General features: G+C 35.9%; 1 protein-coding gene, 1 long non-coding RNA gene and 1 pseudogene across 11 annotated transcripts; 2 read left to right on the forward strand and 1 right to left on the reverse strand.

Moving 5' to 3' along the window:
* Window positions 1-532: 532 nt before the first annotated feature.
* On the reverse strand, window positions 533-1,304 carry LOC139188377 (uncharacterized). Its single transcript, XR_011571776.1, has 2 exons — window positions 1,100-1,304; window positions 533-908 (listed from the first exon to the last, which is right to left on the reverse strand). It is a non-coding gene; the product is annotated as an uncharacterized lncRNA (long non-coding RNA).
* A 3,272-nt stretch (window positions 1,305-4,576) lies between these two features.
* Window positions 4,577-13,657, forward strand: LOC103426612 (disease resistance protein RPV1-like). Of its 10 annotated transcripts, none has more exons than XM_070805649.1 (14): window positions 4,577-4,971; window positions 5,180-5,304; window positions 6,036-6,151; window positions 6,352-6,459; window positions 7,348-7,408; window positions 7,520-7,544; window positions 7,627-7,698; window positions 7,904-7,984; window positions 8,372-8,437; window positions 8,682-8,792; window positions 9,498-10,390; window positions 10,814-11,903; window positions 12,152-12,463; window positions 12,563-13,657. In XM_070805649.1, the coding sequence occupies exons 11-14, from the start codon at window positions 9,846-9,848 to the stop codon at window positions 13,253-13,255; spliced, it is 2,640 nt and encodes an 879-aa protein (XP_070661750.1). In that variant the 5' UTR covers window positions 4,577-4,971; window positions 5,180-5,304; window positions 6,036-6,151; window positions 6,352-6,459; window positions 7,348-7,408; window positions 7,520-7,544; window positions 7,627-7,698; window positions 7,904-7,984; window positions 8,372-8,437; window positions 8,682-8,792; window positions 9,498-9,845; the 3' UTR covers window positions 13,256-13,657. The 10 variants fall into 10 exon arrangements, with proteins under 10 accessions (XP_070661750.1, XP_070661748.1, XP_070661763.1 ...); XM_070805647.1 differs by lacking the exon at window positions 5,180-5,304 and adding an exon at window positions 5,806-5,843; XM_070805662.1 differs by lacking the exon at window positions 5,180-5,304 and adding an exon at window positions 7,158-7,263.
* LOC139187641 (disease resistance protein RPV1-like) lies at window positions 13,649-18,586 on the forward strand (annotated as a pseudogene).
* The last annotated feature ends 352 nt before the right edge of the window (window positions 18,587-18,938 follow it).

Genomic DNA, 18,938 nt, shown 5'->3' on the forward strand with positions numbered 1-18,938 from the left:
AAAAGCTTTGTTTTACTGACCCACTCAACTTTGTTTTGCGCCCTTCCAGGTTCTAGTTAGCAGCGTTGGTGGCCTACGAGGATTTCCACGGCGTACGGACAGACTACATAAATGTAGGACCCACTTTCGGGTGTTGTAATTTAGTTATGGTCCTACTTGACTGCATCTAGTACTTACACTCTGAATATATGTGTTTCACACTTACATTCACTTTAGCATGCTAGTTGGATATTACTGCTAGTATTTGGTTTTTATTTCTTCATAATTCTCTTACTTGTTGCTTTCGCGTCGCACTTTTGGTTACGTCACACTCACGTGACTACCAGCACGCCTTGATTCTATGATCGGGGTGTGTCATATGTGTTTTAACTTTTTCATGTGACAATGTATGATTGACTTGATAATATGACATCTTTATTGCGTGAAAGTCCTTTTCTTATGGTTCGGGCATCACAAATCATTTTGAGATTTGAAAGTTGAAGATGTAAATTGCACACATAATAATTCACACTTCAAAGGAAAAGTTTGGACTATGTGAATATATTCATTCGATACAAGCCATCGATGGGAAGATGTTACAGAGGGAGAATTCGCTAAGGATTCTATGCTTAGGATATGATTACTTGTATCTCAAGTCATTTGTATTCTTATAAATCAAGTAACTTACTTGTATCTCAAGTCACTGACTTGTGTAAATATGTACATTAAGATATGAATAGAATCTCATAATTTTACATGGTATCATATCATAGTTCTATAAATCAAACTTTTTAGTACCTTGTTAGCCGAAAATAAACTCTTACTGTGCGTGTCGGGAAAAATGATCGACGGGGGAGAGTTTGTCGAAGAACGCGTTCAATATGCTAGTCCAATGTGAACTCTTTCAGCCCTATCAGCACTTCATTCCTCTTCGATGCAGATCAACCCCAATACAAATTCGAAGGTCGAAAGTCAGTTCAAAATGCAAAATAAAAGCATAAGAACAATCAATTTTCAAAAGTATAAGAACAGCCTTAATTTATAACCAAATGGAGCAAAGAGTAAGAAGATAACTAGTGATTTCTAAAAACTAGTGAGCTTTGAGGTTACTGCAACATACCAATATAAAGCTCCAAGTCAGGGCTGGATCGTTGTAACGAGCAAGCGAACAACCCTCCTTTGGTTTGAGACCATCTCTGATCAGACTAGAGCGCAGTGCTTTCTCCTTCTCACGAACAATATCTTCGGTAGGCTTCCCACTGAACTTCACAACAGCAGCAATGCTTTCTTCCACCTTTTTCAAAGTAATTGTTTCTTGATTGGGATCTGGTTTGCTGTGCAGAGAGGTTTTCTTGTTATTAGCTGCTCATATGGAATGAAAGTACAACTTCAACGCGTATGAATGTAAAGCGATTTTAGAATGAAAAAAACTGGAAATGAATTCACCTGCTTATGTCCTTGTCCAGTGGAAGACATATTTTGATGGATACCTTGGAAGTTCGGCATCAGATGCCTCAGTGAAGACTGGAGTAGTCATCGGTATCTTCTCCATTTTTGAGTTCTTTCTGAAGATATACCTAAACAGATTCCATCATCCAAATCCTTCTAAGTGAAAGCACAAGAAAAGAAAAACATGATTGGCTAGGGATAACACTCACCCAGTAACATCACCAAAACCAGCTGACCCGGACAGTTTGTCTACTGATCATTCCACCACTACATAAGGTGCATACTTTCTTACCTGTGGAATCAAGGCATGCATGGTAATTCAATCCTAGGCACCAAATGTGGCTTTAAGTTTTTATGAATACAGCAAGACATGTTCGAGGAAAAGCAAACACACCTCGTAGTTTGCAATTCTTTTTAGAATATCATATTTGGGTGTTTCCAAGTCTGGAGTTTTGTAAATCCTCAGCTGCAGAGGTTTTACATACAAAAAGGGTAAGAATCTGTACAAATGTTCAAGGGTTAAGGTTTTTGCAAGTGAATACTGAGACTGCAGTACCTGCTTAAATACATCCAACAAACCTTCTGAAGAAAAGTAGTCATTCTTCTTTATAGAATCCCAGAAGTCCACATACCATTCAGAACCTGAGATCGATGAGTTGGCCGTCTGATAGTTGTAGGACCCATCTAAAATGAATGGCCTCCAATGCCTTTATGTACTGTTATGTGAAAAAATTAATAGCAGCATAGGTAAGTTGTATGCCGGGGTTGCCACAGAAGTACAAGATTTTGCTCATAAGCTATGGCTATACTTTAAATATTCCGAAGCATTTGAGCAAAAGAGGGAGGGTCAAGGCTATTGAGAATGAATTTTACATTGAGGGGAAGAGAGATTTGCATAAACTTATAAGAAAGTTAGTCTATTATTTCTCATATTACCAATTGGTTTTAAGGTGAAACCTAGACTTTTTTCATGGTATCAAAGTTAGATTGTCTCACGTGTGAAGCTCAAGTTCACACACGCTCCACACACCTCGTTTGTGTTGTTCACGTATTAAACTTGAAAATTTATTATATGTAAGGGGATGTGTTGAGAATGAATCCCACATTGGTAGGAAGAAGGACCTTGAACTTATAAGTAAGTTGGGCCATTCCCCACGTTGTCAATTGATTTTAGGGAGTTTTAACGAAAAACCAACGGTACTGTTCACTTTAATGAAAAACCATATTTTTATACTAAAAAGTCAATCCTGGTACTATTAACTTTACCCTTTATTTTGTCCTTATCGTTAAAACTCAAAGTTTTCAAGCCCTTTTCATTAGTTTTCCTTTGATTTTATGGTAGAACATCAACTTTATTCAAAGACATCCTTTGATCTATATATGAACAACTCCATAACTAAAAGTTAAAACATATAACAATGGTATATGGTTTGAAATACAATCATGGTGTTATTATAGATGTAGCATATGTGGCATGCTTTGAAATACGGTCATACTGTTATTCTAGATGTAGCATATGTGGCATTAGTGCATGCGTACAAAATTTATCCTAGGTTAAGCTGGACCACGTTGATGGTATGTATAGTGGGCATATTTCACATGCAGGCAGTGGAAAAACACACCTTTGAAGCACAACTCCACACTCTCACCACAAGACGGATTGTGGAGAAACGAGGCCAGCGAACTTCTTCACTCTATATAACTGGCGACATACAAAGCTCACTTATTCATATCGAATCCAAACTTCAAAACCAAACTCCAAATGTGCTCTTGTTCTTTCTTTGATTTCAATTACAGTCCAAACTAGGGTAAAAAAGAAGAAGATATGCTTCCCCTTTCAAAATTGATGATAAGTGCCTCGTGGTGTAAGAAGCATGGAGATGATGACGATGTTGGTGATGACAGATACAATTATGCCCCCACAACATGTATGGAAGGTGTTGACAATGACGATGATTTGGATTATGGCTACGCTCCAGCAGAATCCATAGAAGGTGATGACGACGACGACGATGACGACGGTAGCTATGATTATGCACCTGCTGCATAAGAAATAATCAGTACTAGTTTTCTTCTTCATGTTTTTATGCTGGCTAATTAGCTTTTTGATGAATTGAGGAATTATAATGTACTAGTAGGATTACTCTATCCCTTCGAGATTTTTTGTCAAGGGTCGAATTATTTACGATGTACCTTTAATTTAAGCAAATCAGTTGTTGTCTCTTATGACATTAATATATGGTTAAATGGAGGATGCGTATATTTGAATTAACAAGTAAAATTATGCATGGTTAACTAGTTATTATTAGGATGGACAAGTAAAATTCTGCATGGTTAACTAGTCATTATTAGGATAGACTGTTTCTTTCCTAGCATACTAAGAAGTATCATAATATATATGGAGAGGCAGATAATGGAATTTAGAGACTAATTAGTGGTCACGGGAGTGCAGATTTGTCTGTTTATCTAAAACACAGCATGTTACATCAAGTATTATAATACAATTGGTTTGAAACTTGAAAAAAAAACAAATTTAAACCACTTATATTAGGACATTTGATTTACCGGCACAATAAAAAATTTCTCATGAAAAAGGGCACCTTAAGAGTACATAAGCACGTGGTACTAATCTTTTATATATAAAGCCGGAGGCTTAGGGCTGATTTGGTATTGCTGTACTTTGAAAAAAAAAAAACTATTTCTGCTGTGCTGTGAGAATAAGCAACTGTGAAGTAAAGCAGCAGAGTGTTTGGTAAACTTTTTTTGTAAAAATGATTTTGAAAAAAAAAATAGTGTTATAGTGTTTGGTAAACTTTTATGTAAAACAGATGTGAAAAAAATCCAGTTTTTCAAAGCTGGGTTTTGCAACCTCTTGTTTTTGGCTTTTTTTTCATCCAAAACTGTGAAGAAAAAAAAGCTAAAACTAAATATTTATCAAACAAAAAAAGCTCTCAGCTTTTTTTTGTACCAACTTTTTTCAGAATCCTCTCAAATCAGGCTCAATTTGGTGTCACCGGCTTGGACAAAAATAATTGAACAGAACTGTCCTCAGCCAAAAAAATCAAAAGCAGGAAAAATGAATGCATAAAATAATCCAAGGGTAATTTTGTAAATTTATTTTATACTTTAATAATGCTCTGCGTGTTCTACAGTCTTCCACACCTCTCGACCCAGTTTCATTCATACCTTCTTGTCCTACTTTCGGATTAGGTTTCTTTATCTCTCAAATCCTAATTTTTCTCTCTTTCTCATCTCATATCCGTACTCGCGCTGATCAGTGTGAACCCCAGAAATTTAAGCACTCAGCTTCGCCATCTCTCTTCTATCTCTGCTCTCTTCGATCTCTGCCTCGCTCTCTTCAATCTTTGCTTCGTGATCTCTTCCATCTCTGCTTCCTCCGTGATTTCTTTTTTTTCTGGTCGACTTCTATTCGAATTGAATACCTTCTGCAGCTCTCTTCCCCAAATTTCACCAGCAACTTTGCTCCAGAATTTTCCAATTGAAAAGGCCCGGATCATCATCATTTATTCCTCATCACCACAGGTACCTTCTACACCTATTACGTGTCAAAATCTGCTTCAAATTTGTGATTTGATATAATTGGAGTTTAGAAAAAGCTTGATAATTTTGAGGAATCCAATTTAACGGTTAGAAAAAATTTCACTAATTTTCTGGATTCGTGGGTTGGGGGGGAAGATTAGAATTTTTTTTAAATTTTTTTTTCTGGATTTGTGGTTTTTTATTTATTTAGGGATTAGAAAATTTGTCCATCAGAACTTGGATGTCGTCCTCGGAGAAGCCGTAACGGTCGACGAGGCATCTGTGCATTCACCTGACGTCGTTTATGCAGCCTTTGAGCTCTGCCTTCGTTCCTTGGTAGTTGCATCCTATCAGCACTGCCTTCTGCACTATTTCTGAAGATTTTCGATCACTCTAACTCTATTTTTTGTTTTGTTTTTGTTTGTGAGAGGAGGAGAATTGCATTTTGATGCTCTGTTTTTATTGCCTTAAAAATTAGAGTTTTATTAATTATTTATTCCGGAATTAAAATAATATTTTAATATACAAATCTTTTGTTTAATTAGTACACAAGTTGAATTAGTTTTTTAAATTGGTTTTGGTTTGGGTTGGTGCCGGCAAAGAAGAACAAGATAAGACTTGGATGCACCTCCAGGCTTTTAATTGCATACCAATTGCTGCATGATATATTTTGCCATATTGGCAAGATATTGTGCCAATGACTATCTATCTTTTAAAATTGGCACAAGTTAAATTTAGAGTTATCTTGAAAATATTTGAAGTATTTTAAGCAGTCTTGAATATACCCATAACTTGGCTGTTTAATTCATGTTTGTACTGTCTTTTGGCTGAACGCAGGCGCCACGACCGCCTCTCAAATACGTTTTTCTATTTGTGTAAGCCTTTTCGCTTTTTCTGAAATCAAATTTCTTTCTTTGTAATTTGCGTCTTAGGTGGGAGACTTGGTCTCTGGAAATTTTCTGTTTTTCGATTGTGTTTCTTGCTGGAATTTGAATGCCAATATGGTTATTCGTAGACATTTTTTTGGTATTTATAGGATACTGATTATATTATGCATTGCATGGTAGGTGGGAGGTAATATTTGGGCGTTTTGGCACCTGGTGTTTCCAACAATGGGGATAAGATAAAAGAAAATTGGACGTTTTCAATTTTTGGCCGAACTTATCTACTAGAGGGAGACCAGGTGTTTGACTAAACACATCTTTTTTGTAATAATGCTTTTACATGTTTTTAACTGCACTTTTTTAAGCAGTATTAGAAACTTAGGAAGTATATAAAAGAATTCAATTGTATTTATTTGTTAATTTTTTTTTATGGGATTAAGCTCTCCCTCAGTGAAAAAAATGGTAGAATTTAACTATTAGGTTTGTGGATTTTGAACAGACGAGGCTCCCACTGGAAAGTACATATTTGGATATCCAGGACTCCACAGACATATGGTGAAAGACTGAAGCTTTGCTCTTCTTTGCTGATTTGGGTTGATATTATCAAGTATGATTTGTTTTTAAATTTTTTTGCTACCAATTTAGTATCAAATTTTGCGTTTGCCTGGAATATATGCATTTTATAATGTTGGGGACTCACAAGTGTTATGGGTACTAAATTTTGTCAACCGTCTGTTAATTCAGATTCATATTGGGATATTCATGCTTTGAAGAATTAATTAGTGGTATGAGTGATTGATAAGCACTCAACCCAGCAAAAATCTTTGCTTTTCAGCAAAATTAGGAGAGCCTATAAAAATGGCTATTCGGAATGAAAAGCTGTTCCAAGCATATTGAAAGGGAAAGAACAAAGATGCATTCATACAACCATCTTATTCTACCATTGTAGCATAAAGTTGCACATATTATTTGGTTTGTAACAATGATGATGATAGAATTATTTGTGTTTTTTAGTAGTATGGGAATTTGTAGTCAATTGAAGGTGACGTTAGCTTCTCCTCAACTAATGTTTGCCCTGTTCCTTTTACTTTTATGTGTACCTAAAAACCATTACCCTCTTTCTTTTTTTCGAATTAAAAAACAAATAAAAATAAAGTAGTGTTTAATTTTTACTGTTGTTTGATTTAGTTCTCAACAGCATTCGTGGTGTTTTAGTGATTCACTAGTCACTACCCGTTTAATAAAACTAATATTTTAATTTTATGGATTTTTGGCGTCTGATTTTGGTTTTTGATGTTTTCTCAGTGATCGACTTCTTTGGTGTTTATTTTTTGATGTTTTCTCAGTGGCACGGTGACTGCCAGAATTACTGGGTTTTCGATTTTATTAGAATCAATTTTTAAGTTGCCGGGTCTGTATCCTTTTTGGTGAGTTTTGTTTTAATCTCATAATCTTTGTTTCTTTCATCGCTAAATTTTGAACTTAAAACATGCAGACTCTAAGGGACACCATCCATCAAGAGTATCGTGATGTTGTTGAGAGGCGAGTTTTTACAGGTTTGAACCCCTTACTTGCAGTGCATCAGTGGTTGCTATTTCTGGAGCTTCTACTTGAATTTCCATGATCTGATTTTATAGTTGATTTCTCTTGCATTTTGTCAATGTCAGTGATGGCGCAAGAGCTGACGAAGAGGTAAAACTTATTGCACTGTTGAAATTACGGTATATCTATACCACTGTGAAAGCTCATTTTCTAATTATTTAACATTGTACAGACAATTGAAAGATTAATCGAGACAGGAGACAGTGAATTCCAGAAGGCAATCCAAGAACAAGGGCGAGGCCAGGTTTGTCAAATTTCCTTTTTTATTCTCTGCCCCAAAATAAGCACTTTTTACTATCAAAATTGTGCATTCTCTCACAAACTTGACACATTATTTGACATCTTGAAACAATTAATTTTAAGCTCCTAACTCTTCTACTTTGGGTTGTTGAAACATTGAATTTTCTGATTAAGATTGATCATTTCCAAAATTGTGTATCAAAATGTAGATAATAGACACTCTAGCCGAAATTCAAGAGCGACATGATGCTGTTAGAGATCTTGAGAGAAAGCTTCTCGATTTACAACAGGTATCTTCTTAGTTTGTTCAATGATGTGTACTCTCTGATGGAAATGAAGTTGCTATATAATATAGATGTCTAGCATAGGCCTTACTTTTTAGAGTTCACTTTACAATTTCGCATTGCCATATTGAATATAATAACATTAATCTATTGAATCTTGCTGCCTGACATTCTACAAGAAAGTGAAGGATCGGTTAGATCATTAAGTTGTGTCATGATGTGTTAGTCTGTGTCCGTCATGTAGCTCATAAGAAAACCAAGTTATGGTCCACTTTTAATGCCACAATTCATTGAGGCCAACCAGGAGAATAGCTGCAAACTAAAAGGAAAACTTTCTGTTTGTGTTTCGCCATGGGTATATGATATGTGTTAAACACTCTCTCTTATGCACAGATATTTCTGGATGTGGCGGTGCTGATTGATGCACAAGGGGACTTGCTTAACAACATAGAAACCCAGGTAAATACTACAATCTGAAAGTGCGATGATCCCATGAATTTCTCACGTTTTAAGCCAAAAAAAAAAAAAAAAATAGAACTTGATTTGGAAAAAACGCGATGTGGATTTTTCTGCAATTTTTTTGGGTTACTAATAGTGTTGGCCTAATTTATTTATCGTTTGTGTGTGACTAATTTACTTCAGAGATGTGAAAAAACAATTTTTTCAATCGATATAATGTGATCAGTTCCTTTGACAAATGCAGGTATTTGAAAAATTTCAACTCTGCAAGTTGTGAAAAAAAAGGGCTTCGAAATACTGTGCTTTCACGTCTCGGCGTCTTTCCGTTTATGTTTCAAGGATTTCTACACTAAAGGTGAGTGATCTAAAATTTGGTAATTGTTAACATCAAATTTTAATTATCTGTTTTCGTTCTGTTTTTTAAGTTTGAATAAACTTGGGTATTCCTTTTAGCTTTAATCATGTTTAAATTGAATATGATCAACTGCTTGTAGTTACTTTAAGACCTTATATTAAGTATTAACTATTAAACCGGGGTCTCTCCTTTTCTCTTTGGAAGTATTTTCTAGGTAGAAAATTCTATGTGTTTCTTATATTAGAGATCCGTAGGCGACTAGTGTATATGAAAATTGAAATGATGTTTATCGTATGATTACACGAGTAATAGTTTAACCACTTATTGAAATTGACCAAATTTCAGTGTTTTTCAAATAACATGGTTTGTCTATTACCACACATTTCGGATTTGGTTGAATTTTAGTTTACTTCATATTTAAAGAGTGATCTTAAAAATAAAAAGTTTAAATCATGGTTACAACATGCGGAATGAGAAACAAAATAAAAAAGAGGGAGAAAATTTAAATGTGAAAGTTGCTAGCATGTGTTCCTAAGAGGAAAGCTGACAATTAATTGTTTCTACCATATATTGAAAAGCAAATATAGCTTTTTCTTTAATGTGGATCTTTTGCAAAACTTGAATCTAGCCGTTGATCAGATAGTGGCATCGTGATTTTCCACTGGAAACGTCCTTACCTTGGTTTTTTTTTCTTTCAAAAAGCAGCTCCTACTTTTCCACCGTCCTATTACATGTCGGTAGGGTTACATGACCATTTTTGTCTCCCTGGGGCCTGGACTGAAGCTGCTTTGCTTTCAGATGAGACTTAAGGAGTATTACACTCATCAAAACAATTTCAAGTCAATAATTGAATCACAGGTCAAGTCACCACAGAGGGATCCAGATAGCAGTTTGGTCCATTTCATCTCATTTTAATGGACGCGGATGACTTTAGCTTTTGTTGAATGAAGGAGCCTGACTTGAGTTTAGGTATTTCAGTATCATCGGTTCGGCAGCACAAACACAACCACTCCATTTTTCAGTCATGATCTGAACCACTGCAGTGCCATAACAATGGATACCGCCATGACAGCCCACGAAGCCTCCTCTTCATCCTCCTCCAAATCAAAACTTTGGAATTACGATGTGTTCTTGAGCTTTCGAGGCGAAGACACGCGCAAGGGCTTCACAGGCCATCTCCACGCGGCATTAAAAGACAGGGGATACCAGGCTTATATGGATGAGGACGATCTAAAAAGAGGGGAAGAAATAAAAGAGGAACTGTTCCGGGAAATCGAAGGGTCGAGGATCTCCATCATTGTCTTCTCAAAGAGGTATGCGGATTCAAGTTGGTGTCTTGACGAGCTGGTGAAGATCATGGAGTGCAGATCCAAACTGGGGCGACATGTTTTGCCAATATTCTATCATGTTGATCCTTCACATGTCAGGAAGCAGGACAGAGATTTAGCCGAAGCATTTCTGAAGCACGAAGAGGGCATCGGTGAAGAAACAGATGGCAAGAAACGTGAAGCTAAACAAGAAAGGGTAAAGCAATGGAGAAAGGCTCTTACAGAAGCTGCAAATTTGTCTGGCCACCATCTTCATATCACTGATAATGGGTAATCATTCAGCTGCTTTTCAAGATTTGAAACATTTTAGTGAAATGACTTAAATCTCTCATATAATTAACATGCTTAATTAACATTTCACATGAGCTAAACATTAATTAACATACTTAATTAATACACCTTAATTTCTCATACAAAACCAAACCGTAATTGGAATTTAATTAATAGAATTTTAACGAAAAGCTTATGGTACTGTTTACTTAAAAAAAAATCACATTTTTAACGAAAAACCAGAGTTTTCCTTTTAATTAATGAATGCTTTCGTTCTTTTATTCAAGTTGGTCACAAATCACATACTAGCTAGTAGCTAGCTAGTGTGTGTGTGGGTGTGTGAAGGAAAGAAGAAAAGAAAATTGTTTATGTACTACTGAGGCTTCATTGATTCCCAATAATGTTTACGAATTCAATTTTCAGGCGCGAAGCAAATCTTATTAGAAAAATTGTTGACAATATTATTACGAAATGGCTTATGAGCGCAAACAAACTAAGAGTGGCCAAGCACCCGGTTGGTATCAATTCTCGTATTCAAGATATTATCAGTCATCTTTCAAGTGGCGGATCAAATGTTGTCATGGTTGGAATTTGGGGGATGGGTGGATTGGGTAAAACAACAGCTGCCAAAGCCATTTATAATCAAATTCATCATAAGTTCCAATTCAAAAGTTTCCTGCCCGACGTTAGCAACACTGCGAGTAAACGTGGTCTAGTTTATTTGCAAGAAAAATTTATTTCTGACATCTTAAAAACGAAGTCTGAAATAAGCAGTGTTGATGAAGGTATCGGTATGATAGAAGATCAATTTCGACATAGAAGGGTACTTGTCATCATGGACAACATAGATGAAGTGGCCCAATTGGATGCATTAGTTGGAAATCATGATTGGTTTGGTCCAGGAAGTAGAATTATCATAACAACAAGAGATGAACATTTATTAAAGCAAGTGGATAAGACGTATCCCGCTCAGAAATTGAATGAACGAGAAGCTTTGGAGCTCTTTAGTTGGTATGCCTTTGGAAATAATTGGCCTAATGAAGAATATCTTGAACTCTCAGAAAAAGTTGTTTCTTACTGTGGAGGTTTGCCACTAGCCCTTGAAGTTTTAGGTTCTTTTTTGTTTAAAAGATCCATAGCAGAGTGGAAAAGTCAATTGGAGAAATTGAAAAAAACTCCTGATGGAAAAATAATAAAACCCCTAAGAATAAGCTTTGAAGGGCTAGATGATACACAGAAGGCTATATTTCTTGACATATCTTGTTTCTTTATTGGATGGGAGAAGGACTATGTAACAAAAGTATTAGATGGATGTGAATTTTTTGCAACAATAGGGATCAGCGTCCTCTGTGAACGATGCCTTGTAACTGTTGAAGACAACAAGTTGAATATGCATGATTTGTTTCGAGAAATGGCCAGAGTAATCATCACTGAAAAATCTCCTGGTCACCCTGGAAAATGGAGTAGGTTGTGGAATCCTCGAGAAGTTATTGATGTATTGACAAATAAATCTGTAAGTCCATTCCCAATAAAATTTTGGATTAATCAATCATACAAAAAAAGCATATACAAACCAGATATGTCTATTATACATTACACAACATTCATGCGTAAATATATGCGGTTGCACAAGGAAAACTCAATTAGCCAACAATAGTACTTGCATATATTTAACGTACGTGATTTTTCGTAATGAATAATAATACATGTTAACATATGCAAATAATCCATTTCCTCACTATAACCTTTTGTTGTTAACAGGGAACTGAAGAAGTTGAAGGACTTGCTCTTGATTTCCTTCCTCCTTGGTTTTCAATCTCTTATTGGTTATCAAGCTCTAAAAATGCTAGTTTCAGTACAGAGGCATTTGCCAATATGAAGAAACTGAGATTGCTTTACATCGAAAACGCGAAGCTCAGTGGAGAATACAAACATCTTCCCAAAGAGTTAATATGGTTGTTCTGGCATGGATTCCCTTTAAATTCCATACCAGATGACTTATTAAATGAAGAAAAACTAGTTGTTTTAGACATGAAGTTTAGCGAACTGGTACAAGTTTGGGAGGGTTCCAAGGTATAATCAATTACACGTGATGATGTTCTGTTTCTATTTGTTTTAATGAATATTTTCTTTTGGATATTAATTTCCATTTTCCTTGGTTTTGTGCAACAGTCACTTCAGAAGTTGAAAATCGTTGATCTCACTTGGGCCGATTCCTTAGAAAAATCACCAGACTTTTCACAAGTCCCAAATCTTGAAGAGTTGATATTGGAAGGGTGTAAAAGATTGCCCGAGATTCACCCCTCCATTGGTCATCTGAAAAGACTTTCTTTGGTGAACCTTAAAAGTTGTTCCAATCTTCGTTCTCTTCCAAGGGATTTCTATAAGTCAAAATCTGTTGAGACTCTTCTTCTTAATGACTGTTCAGAATTCATTGAACTGCATGAGGATATAGGGGAGATGATATCGCTGAGAACACTTGAAGCAGATGATACAGACATAAGAGAAGTACCACCTTCCATAGTAAGATTGAAGAATCTCACTCGTTTATCCCTATCAGGTGTGGAAAGTATTCATTTACCACATTCGTTACACGGCTTAAACTCTTTAAGGGAATTAGATCTCTCATGTTGCGGATTAGCTGATGATGAAATCCCTAAGGATCTTGGGAGTCTAATTTCCTTACAATATTTGAATCTTGAAGAGAATAATTTTCATACCCTACCCAGCCTCCGTGGTCTTTCAAACCTTGAAATGTTGTTGTTAGGTGGATGTAGAAATCTTCATCCAGTCCCTGATGTACCACCAAATGTGAAAGTTCAGCATGAGTTGTATCCTGGGATCAATTTGTGCAATGTTATGTAGGCAGAGAAGATTGGGAGGAGCTAATATATGAAGACTCTTTTCAAGCTTTTACTTTGGAGTTTGAGGTTCTTTGGGGCTCTTGAAGCAGATTCAACAGCCATAAGACAAGTACCACCTTCCATAGTAGGATTGAAGAATATCACTTTTATCTCTGAGTACTGTGCCTATTCATTTGCCCTAATTACCTGATGATGCAATCCCTAAGGATCTTGGAGGGAATGATGTTCATACCTTACCCAGCCTCAGTGGCCTTTCAAAGCTTGAAACATTGAGGTTAAATGGATGCATATATCTTCATACAATCCATGATTTACCAACAAGTTTGAAATTTCTGTATGCCCTTGATTGCCCTGCATTGGAAACAATGCCCAATTTTTCAGAAATGTCAAATATGAGAGAACTGGATGCAAGTGATTCGCCCAAAGTCATTGAGGCTCCACGCTTGGATAGGTTATTAAACCCCATGACATGGATTGATATGACAAGGTTTACCAATGTCACAGCTGATTTTGGCAATAACATTATACAGGTATCTCTCTCCCCCCTCCCTGTCTCTCCCCTAAGTTATAATTGCCTTCCTATTGTACGCATGCAGATTCCTATGATTTTTCCAGAACGTAGTTGTTTTGAATTTTGAAGATATATTGCATTCAGAAACATTTCAATATTACAAGAACCGATATAAGATGCATCCAATGATTCGAGAAATAGAATTCGAATTCGCAGAAATGCAAATGCACCAACATTTTCACTTTACGAGTGCAACCATACTTAATATTCAACACTGGATATTACATAATCAAGTTCTAGTAATTCAAGAAGGCCATACCTCCACTCACTCTGAGATACAAAGGCATCTGTTTCTTCTTCCTTAGGGTTTTCATCGGCAAGACTAGCTTTGATTGGGGAAGCGTCATTTTTATAGTCCGTAATAATTCTCTTCTCACTTTCTTCACTCAACATTTTTGGTCTGCATAAAGAACATTACTACGTTTAGCTTCGTAAAGTTATATTTGTAAGGTGAAAAAAAAAAAGCAGAAATTTTCTAAAACGATTTTGAGACAAGGAAGACTTACAACTGATTTAGTTACTTTAAGATTTTTGGCTGGATTTTCCTTCTTTAAGTGCTGAGTTACATGCTAAATTTCTGATATGAGCGTTTCGAGATTGACTGTCGCAGTAGTTGGTTGCCGAGGTATTGACTTGAAACAGTCTTCTCACCTTCCTCAAACTGTTTCTTCAGAGCGGCCTGCAAAGGTCTCGAGGGGTACTCCTCGATTCCCATGAGATTGGCAATCAGACTCGGCCCTTTCCCTGCCTTTTGCGAAGCAGCTGTTGTTGCTGCAATGGTGGAGTCACTGGTGGTATGAAACATAGAACTTTGGGTTGAGCAGGTGGAGGGAGTATCCAAGCACGAATCCATATATCGAAAATAGTTGGGTGAAATGGTAGGTCCATACCATTCTCCAAGTTCTTTATTAATGTGAATGTTTATGTTATTCTGATTAGGAACTTAAGTGAATAAATCGTTTTCGAATTTGTAAACAAATAATTGCTTACAAAATAATGAATACTGTTAAACAAAAATAATTGCTTACGGTGGAGAATAACTATAAATATTATTGTAAAGTGAAAATTTAAATATTTTAATTTATATAAATCGATAGGTTGCTATTGCATTCGAAAATGGATCCGACGAGGATCCTTTTCTTGGAGATCCTGGAGATTTCGTGATCGTGGTCGTTCATCGTACATCGTGTGGTCAGAAATTATTTGAAATTTAAAATTTAATATTAAATATAAATAATACTTCACGAAAACTGACCACACGATATACGATGAACGGCCACAATCACGGGATCTCAGAATCCCCTGAAAAAAGATCCGGCGAGGATCATTTTCCATTGCATTTGGTGCCTATATCAAATCACTAACTTGAACCATGCCCTTTATTTGGGTACTGTGCGTTTTTCTTATTTGAATTAGTAGGGTTTGTATTTTTGTTTTTCAAATTTGAGTTTGTGTGATTTCATTTTGATAGATATTTCAGGATTTCAGAAAGCAGGTGTGGTTTGATCAATTAAAGCCAACCTGAATTACAGAGGTCTAATTACAGGTACACTACAAATTACCTCACTTTTCTACCGAGAGTCTGCTGCTTTTTAAAAAAAAAATCACTTATTTGTCCACAAAAAAAAATCAGTTCCACTAGAAAATGCATTTCATCTACATTTTGTTTTTATATTAACAATATATATTTCTTCTAATTAGTTAATTCCTGCAAATAGTAAGTCACTGCAAATCTGCAGCGCCATTTGTATTTTCTTACAAATTGTGCTTTCGGCATGGAGCAAAACTTATTAAGAAAATTATTTATGAGAATCTTTGGAAATGGCTCCCTAGCACAAAAAAATTACCTATAGCCAAGAATCCAATTTGAATCAATTCTCGTGTTCAAGATATTATCACTTATCTTTCAAGTGGTGGATCAGATGACGTTGTCATGGTTGGAATTTGGGGGATGGGAGGACTGGGTAAAACAACAGCTGTCAAAGCCATTTATAACCAAATTCATCCTAACTTTGAATTCAAGAGTTTCTTTGATGACGTTAGCGACACTTCAAGTAGACATGGTCTGGTTTATCTACAAAAAAAACTTATTCCGGACATTTTGAATCCAAAGTCTGAAATTAACTTTGAATTCAAGAGTTTCTTTGATGACGTTAGCGACACTTCAGGTAGACATGGTCTGGTTTATCTACAAAAAAAAAACTTATTTCGGACATTTTGAATCCAAAGTCTGAAATAAGCAGTGATGTTGAAGGCATCGGTCGGATAAAAGATAAATTTTCACATAGAAAGGTACTTGTCGTTATGGACAACATAGATAAAAAGGAACAATTGAATATGCATGATTTGCTTCGAGAAATGGCTAAAGTAATTATTTCTGCAAAATCTCCTTGTCACCCTAAAAATGGAGTAGGTTGTGGAATCCTCAAGATGTCACCAATGTATTGACAAATAAATCAATAAGTAAATTCCCAATTCAATTTTGGATTAATGCATCGTACAAGAAAAGCATATATGTAACCCTCGCATGTCAATTATGCATTAAACAACATTCATGTGTAAAACGATTCACCATGGGTGATTTTGCGTAATGCATAATAATACATGTAAACATATGCAAATATACCGTTTCTTACCACTATAATTTTATTTTATTTTTGGTTAATAGGGAACTGGAAAAATTGAAGGACTTGCTCTACAGTTCCCTCATCCTTCGTTATCAAGCACTTGCCAAAATGAAGAAACTAAGATTGCTAGTTTAAGTAAAAAAGCATTTGCCAAAATGAAGAAACTGAGATTGCTTCAGCTCAACTTCGTAGAGCTCAATGGAGAATACAAACATCTTCCCAAAGAGTTAATATGGTTGTCCTGGTACGGATGCCCTTTAAAGTCCATACCAGATGACTTTTTTGATCAACCAAGACTAGTTGTTTTACAGATGCATTGGAGCAAATTGGTACAAGTTTGGGAGGGTTCCAAGGTACAATGAATTACAGCTGATGATGTTCTGTTTCTATTTGTTTTTTGGATTTCTTCTCTCTTTTTTATAACATGTTCATTTCGGATATTAATTTCAATTTTCTTTTGATTTTCTGTAACAGTTGCTACATAACTTGAAAACCGTTGATCTCAACTTTTCCTATTACTTACAGAAATCACCGGACTTTTCACAAGTCCCAAATCTTGAAGAGTTGATATTGAAAGTTTGTACTAGTCTGTCCGAGATTCACCCCTCCATTGGTCATCTTAAAAGACTTTCTTTGGTGTACCTTACAGGATGTCATAAGCTTATTTCTCTTTCAAGGGATTTCTACAAATTGAAATCTGTTGAGACTCTTTGTCTTGGTTACTGTTCAAAATTCAGACAAATGCATGAGGATATAGGGGAGATGATATCACTGAGAACACTTGAAGCAGAGTATACAGGCATAAGAGAAGTACCATCTTCCACGGTAGGATTGAAGAATCTCACTCGTTTATCCCTAACCAGTGTGAAAAGTAGTCATTTGCCCTATTCGTTACATGGCTTAAACTCTTTAAGGGAATTAAATCTCTCACGGTGCTATTTAGCTGACGATGCAATCCCTAAGGATCTTGGGAGTCTAATTTCTTTATAAGATTTGAATCTTTCAAGGAATGATTTTCATACCCTACACAGTCTCAGTGGTCTTTCAAAGCTTGAAACTCTGCGGTTAGACGAATGCTTTAACCTTCATACAATCCCAGATTTACCAACAAATTTGAAATTTTTGTTGGCGCATAGATGCCCTGCATTTGAAACAATGCCCAATTTTTCAGAAATGTCAAATATGAGAGAATTGAATGTAAGTGATTCACCCAAAGTCATTGAGGTTCCAGGCTTGGATAAATCATTAAACTCAATGACATGGATTAATATGAAAATGTGCACCACTCTCTCAGCTCATTTAAGAAAGAACATCCTACAGGTATCTCTCCCTCTCCCTCTCATTGCCTTCCTATTGTGCGTATACGTGTATATTTATGACACTTGTATTGTATATGTAGGGATGGACATCTTGCAGATTTGGTGGAATTTTCCTTCATGGAAACTATGTTCCTGATTGATTTGAGTTTGTCAACGAGGGCGCTAAAGTCACTTTTGATATTCCCCCAAGTGATGGTCGTAATTTTGAAAGGTTAACTCTGTTTTGCTGGTACCGCTCATACAGAAGCAGTTATCTTGTCATTATTGTTATAAATAATACCCAACGTACTAAGTTGCGAGCTTACATAGGCAGAGCGTCTCCTGACCTCTCAAATGTAGATGATTATCTTTTGCAGGGACAACTCTGGAACAATAAGCTCAAGTTGGCAAGGTGGGGATAAAGTCGATATACTTTTTAAAAACCTCTTACCAATAAAGAGAATAGGGGTTAATCTAGTATGGGACAAACCTATAAAGGAAAATATGCATGATTTGGACAAAGCTGGTTTTGTTTTTGACACACATCCAACTCGGTTTTATGATGAGGGAGGACCAAGCCATGATGCACCTGATAATAATCATCCCAGGAAGCAAATGAGATTTACTATAGATGACTGAAATGGGAAAATGCAGGAAGTGAAGCATCATCTGTCTTGATTAAGTCACACCCAGATCGGTTCTATGGTAAAGCACGATCAAGGTGGTGATGCATCGTCATCATCACATATCTGAGTCAGGTCATAACCAATTCATCAAACGTCTCTTTCATTTTTTCCTGTACTGGTTCGATAATGAAGACAAGTCCTTATTTCATACTTCTTTAGATTCGTATGATTTTTTCAATAAGTAGTTGTTTTGAATTTTGAAGAAATATTGCATCTAAAAAACATTTCAACAATACAACAATCAATATAAGACATTCATCCAAATATTTGACAAATACTACTTGAATTCGTACAAATACTTGCCCTGCTTCCACCACATATTCCAGGAAATCAATGACAGCCTCAAGATGCCAGTCAATATGTAGTTTCTACTACGTTTTCATTAATCTTGACTTGCCCTGACATGTTAGCAGAAAATTGACTCTACATTTTAGTAGAAGATCTATTACCTTTCTACTACCTTTGGAGTCGATGAACTCGTTTGCACAATCAAAAAATAGTC

This window comes from Malus domestica, chromosome 02, assembly GCF_042453785.1.
Source record: "Malus domestica chromosome 02, GDT2T_hap1".
NCBI classification, from domain to species: Eukaryota; Viridiplantae; Streptophyta; class Magnoliopsida; order Rosales; family Rosaceae; genus Malus; species Malus domestica.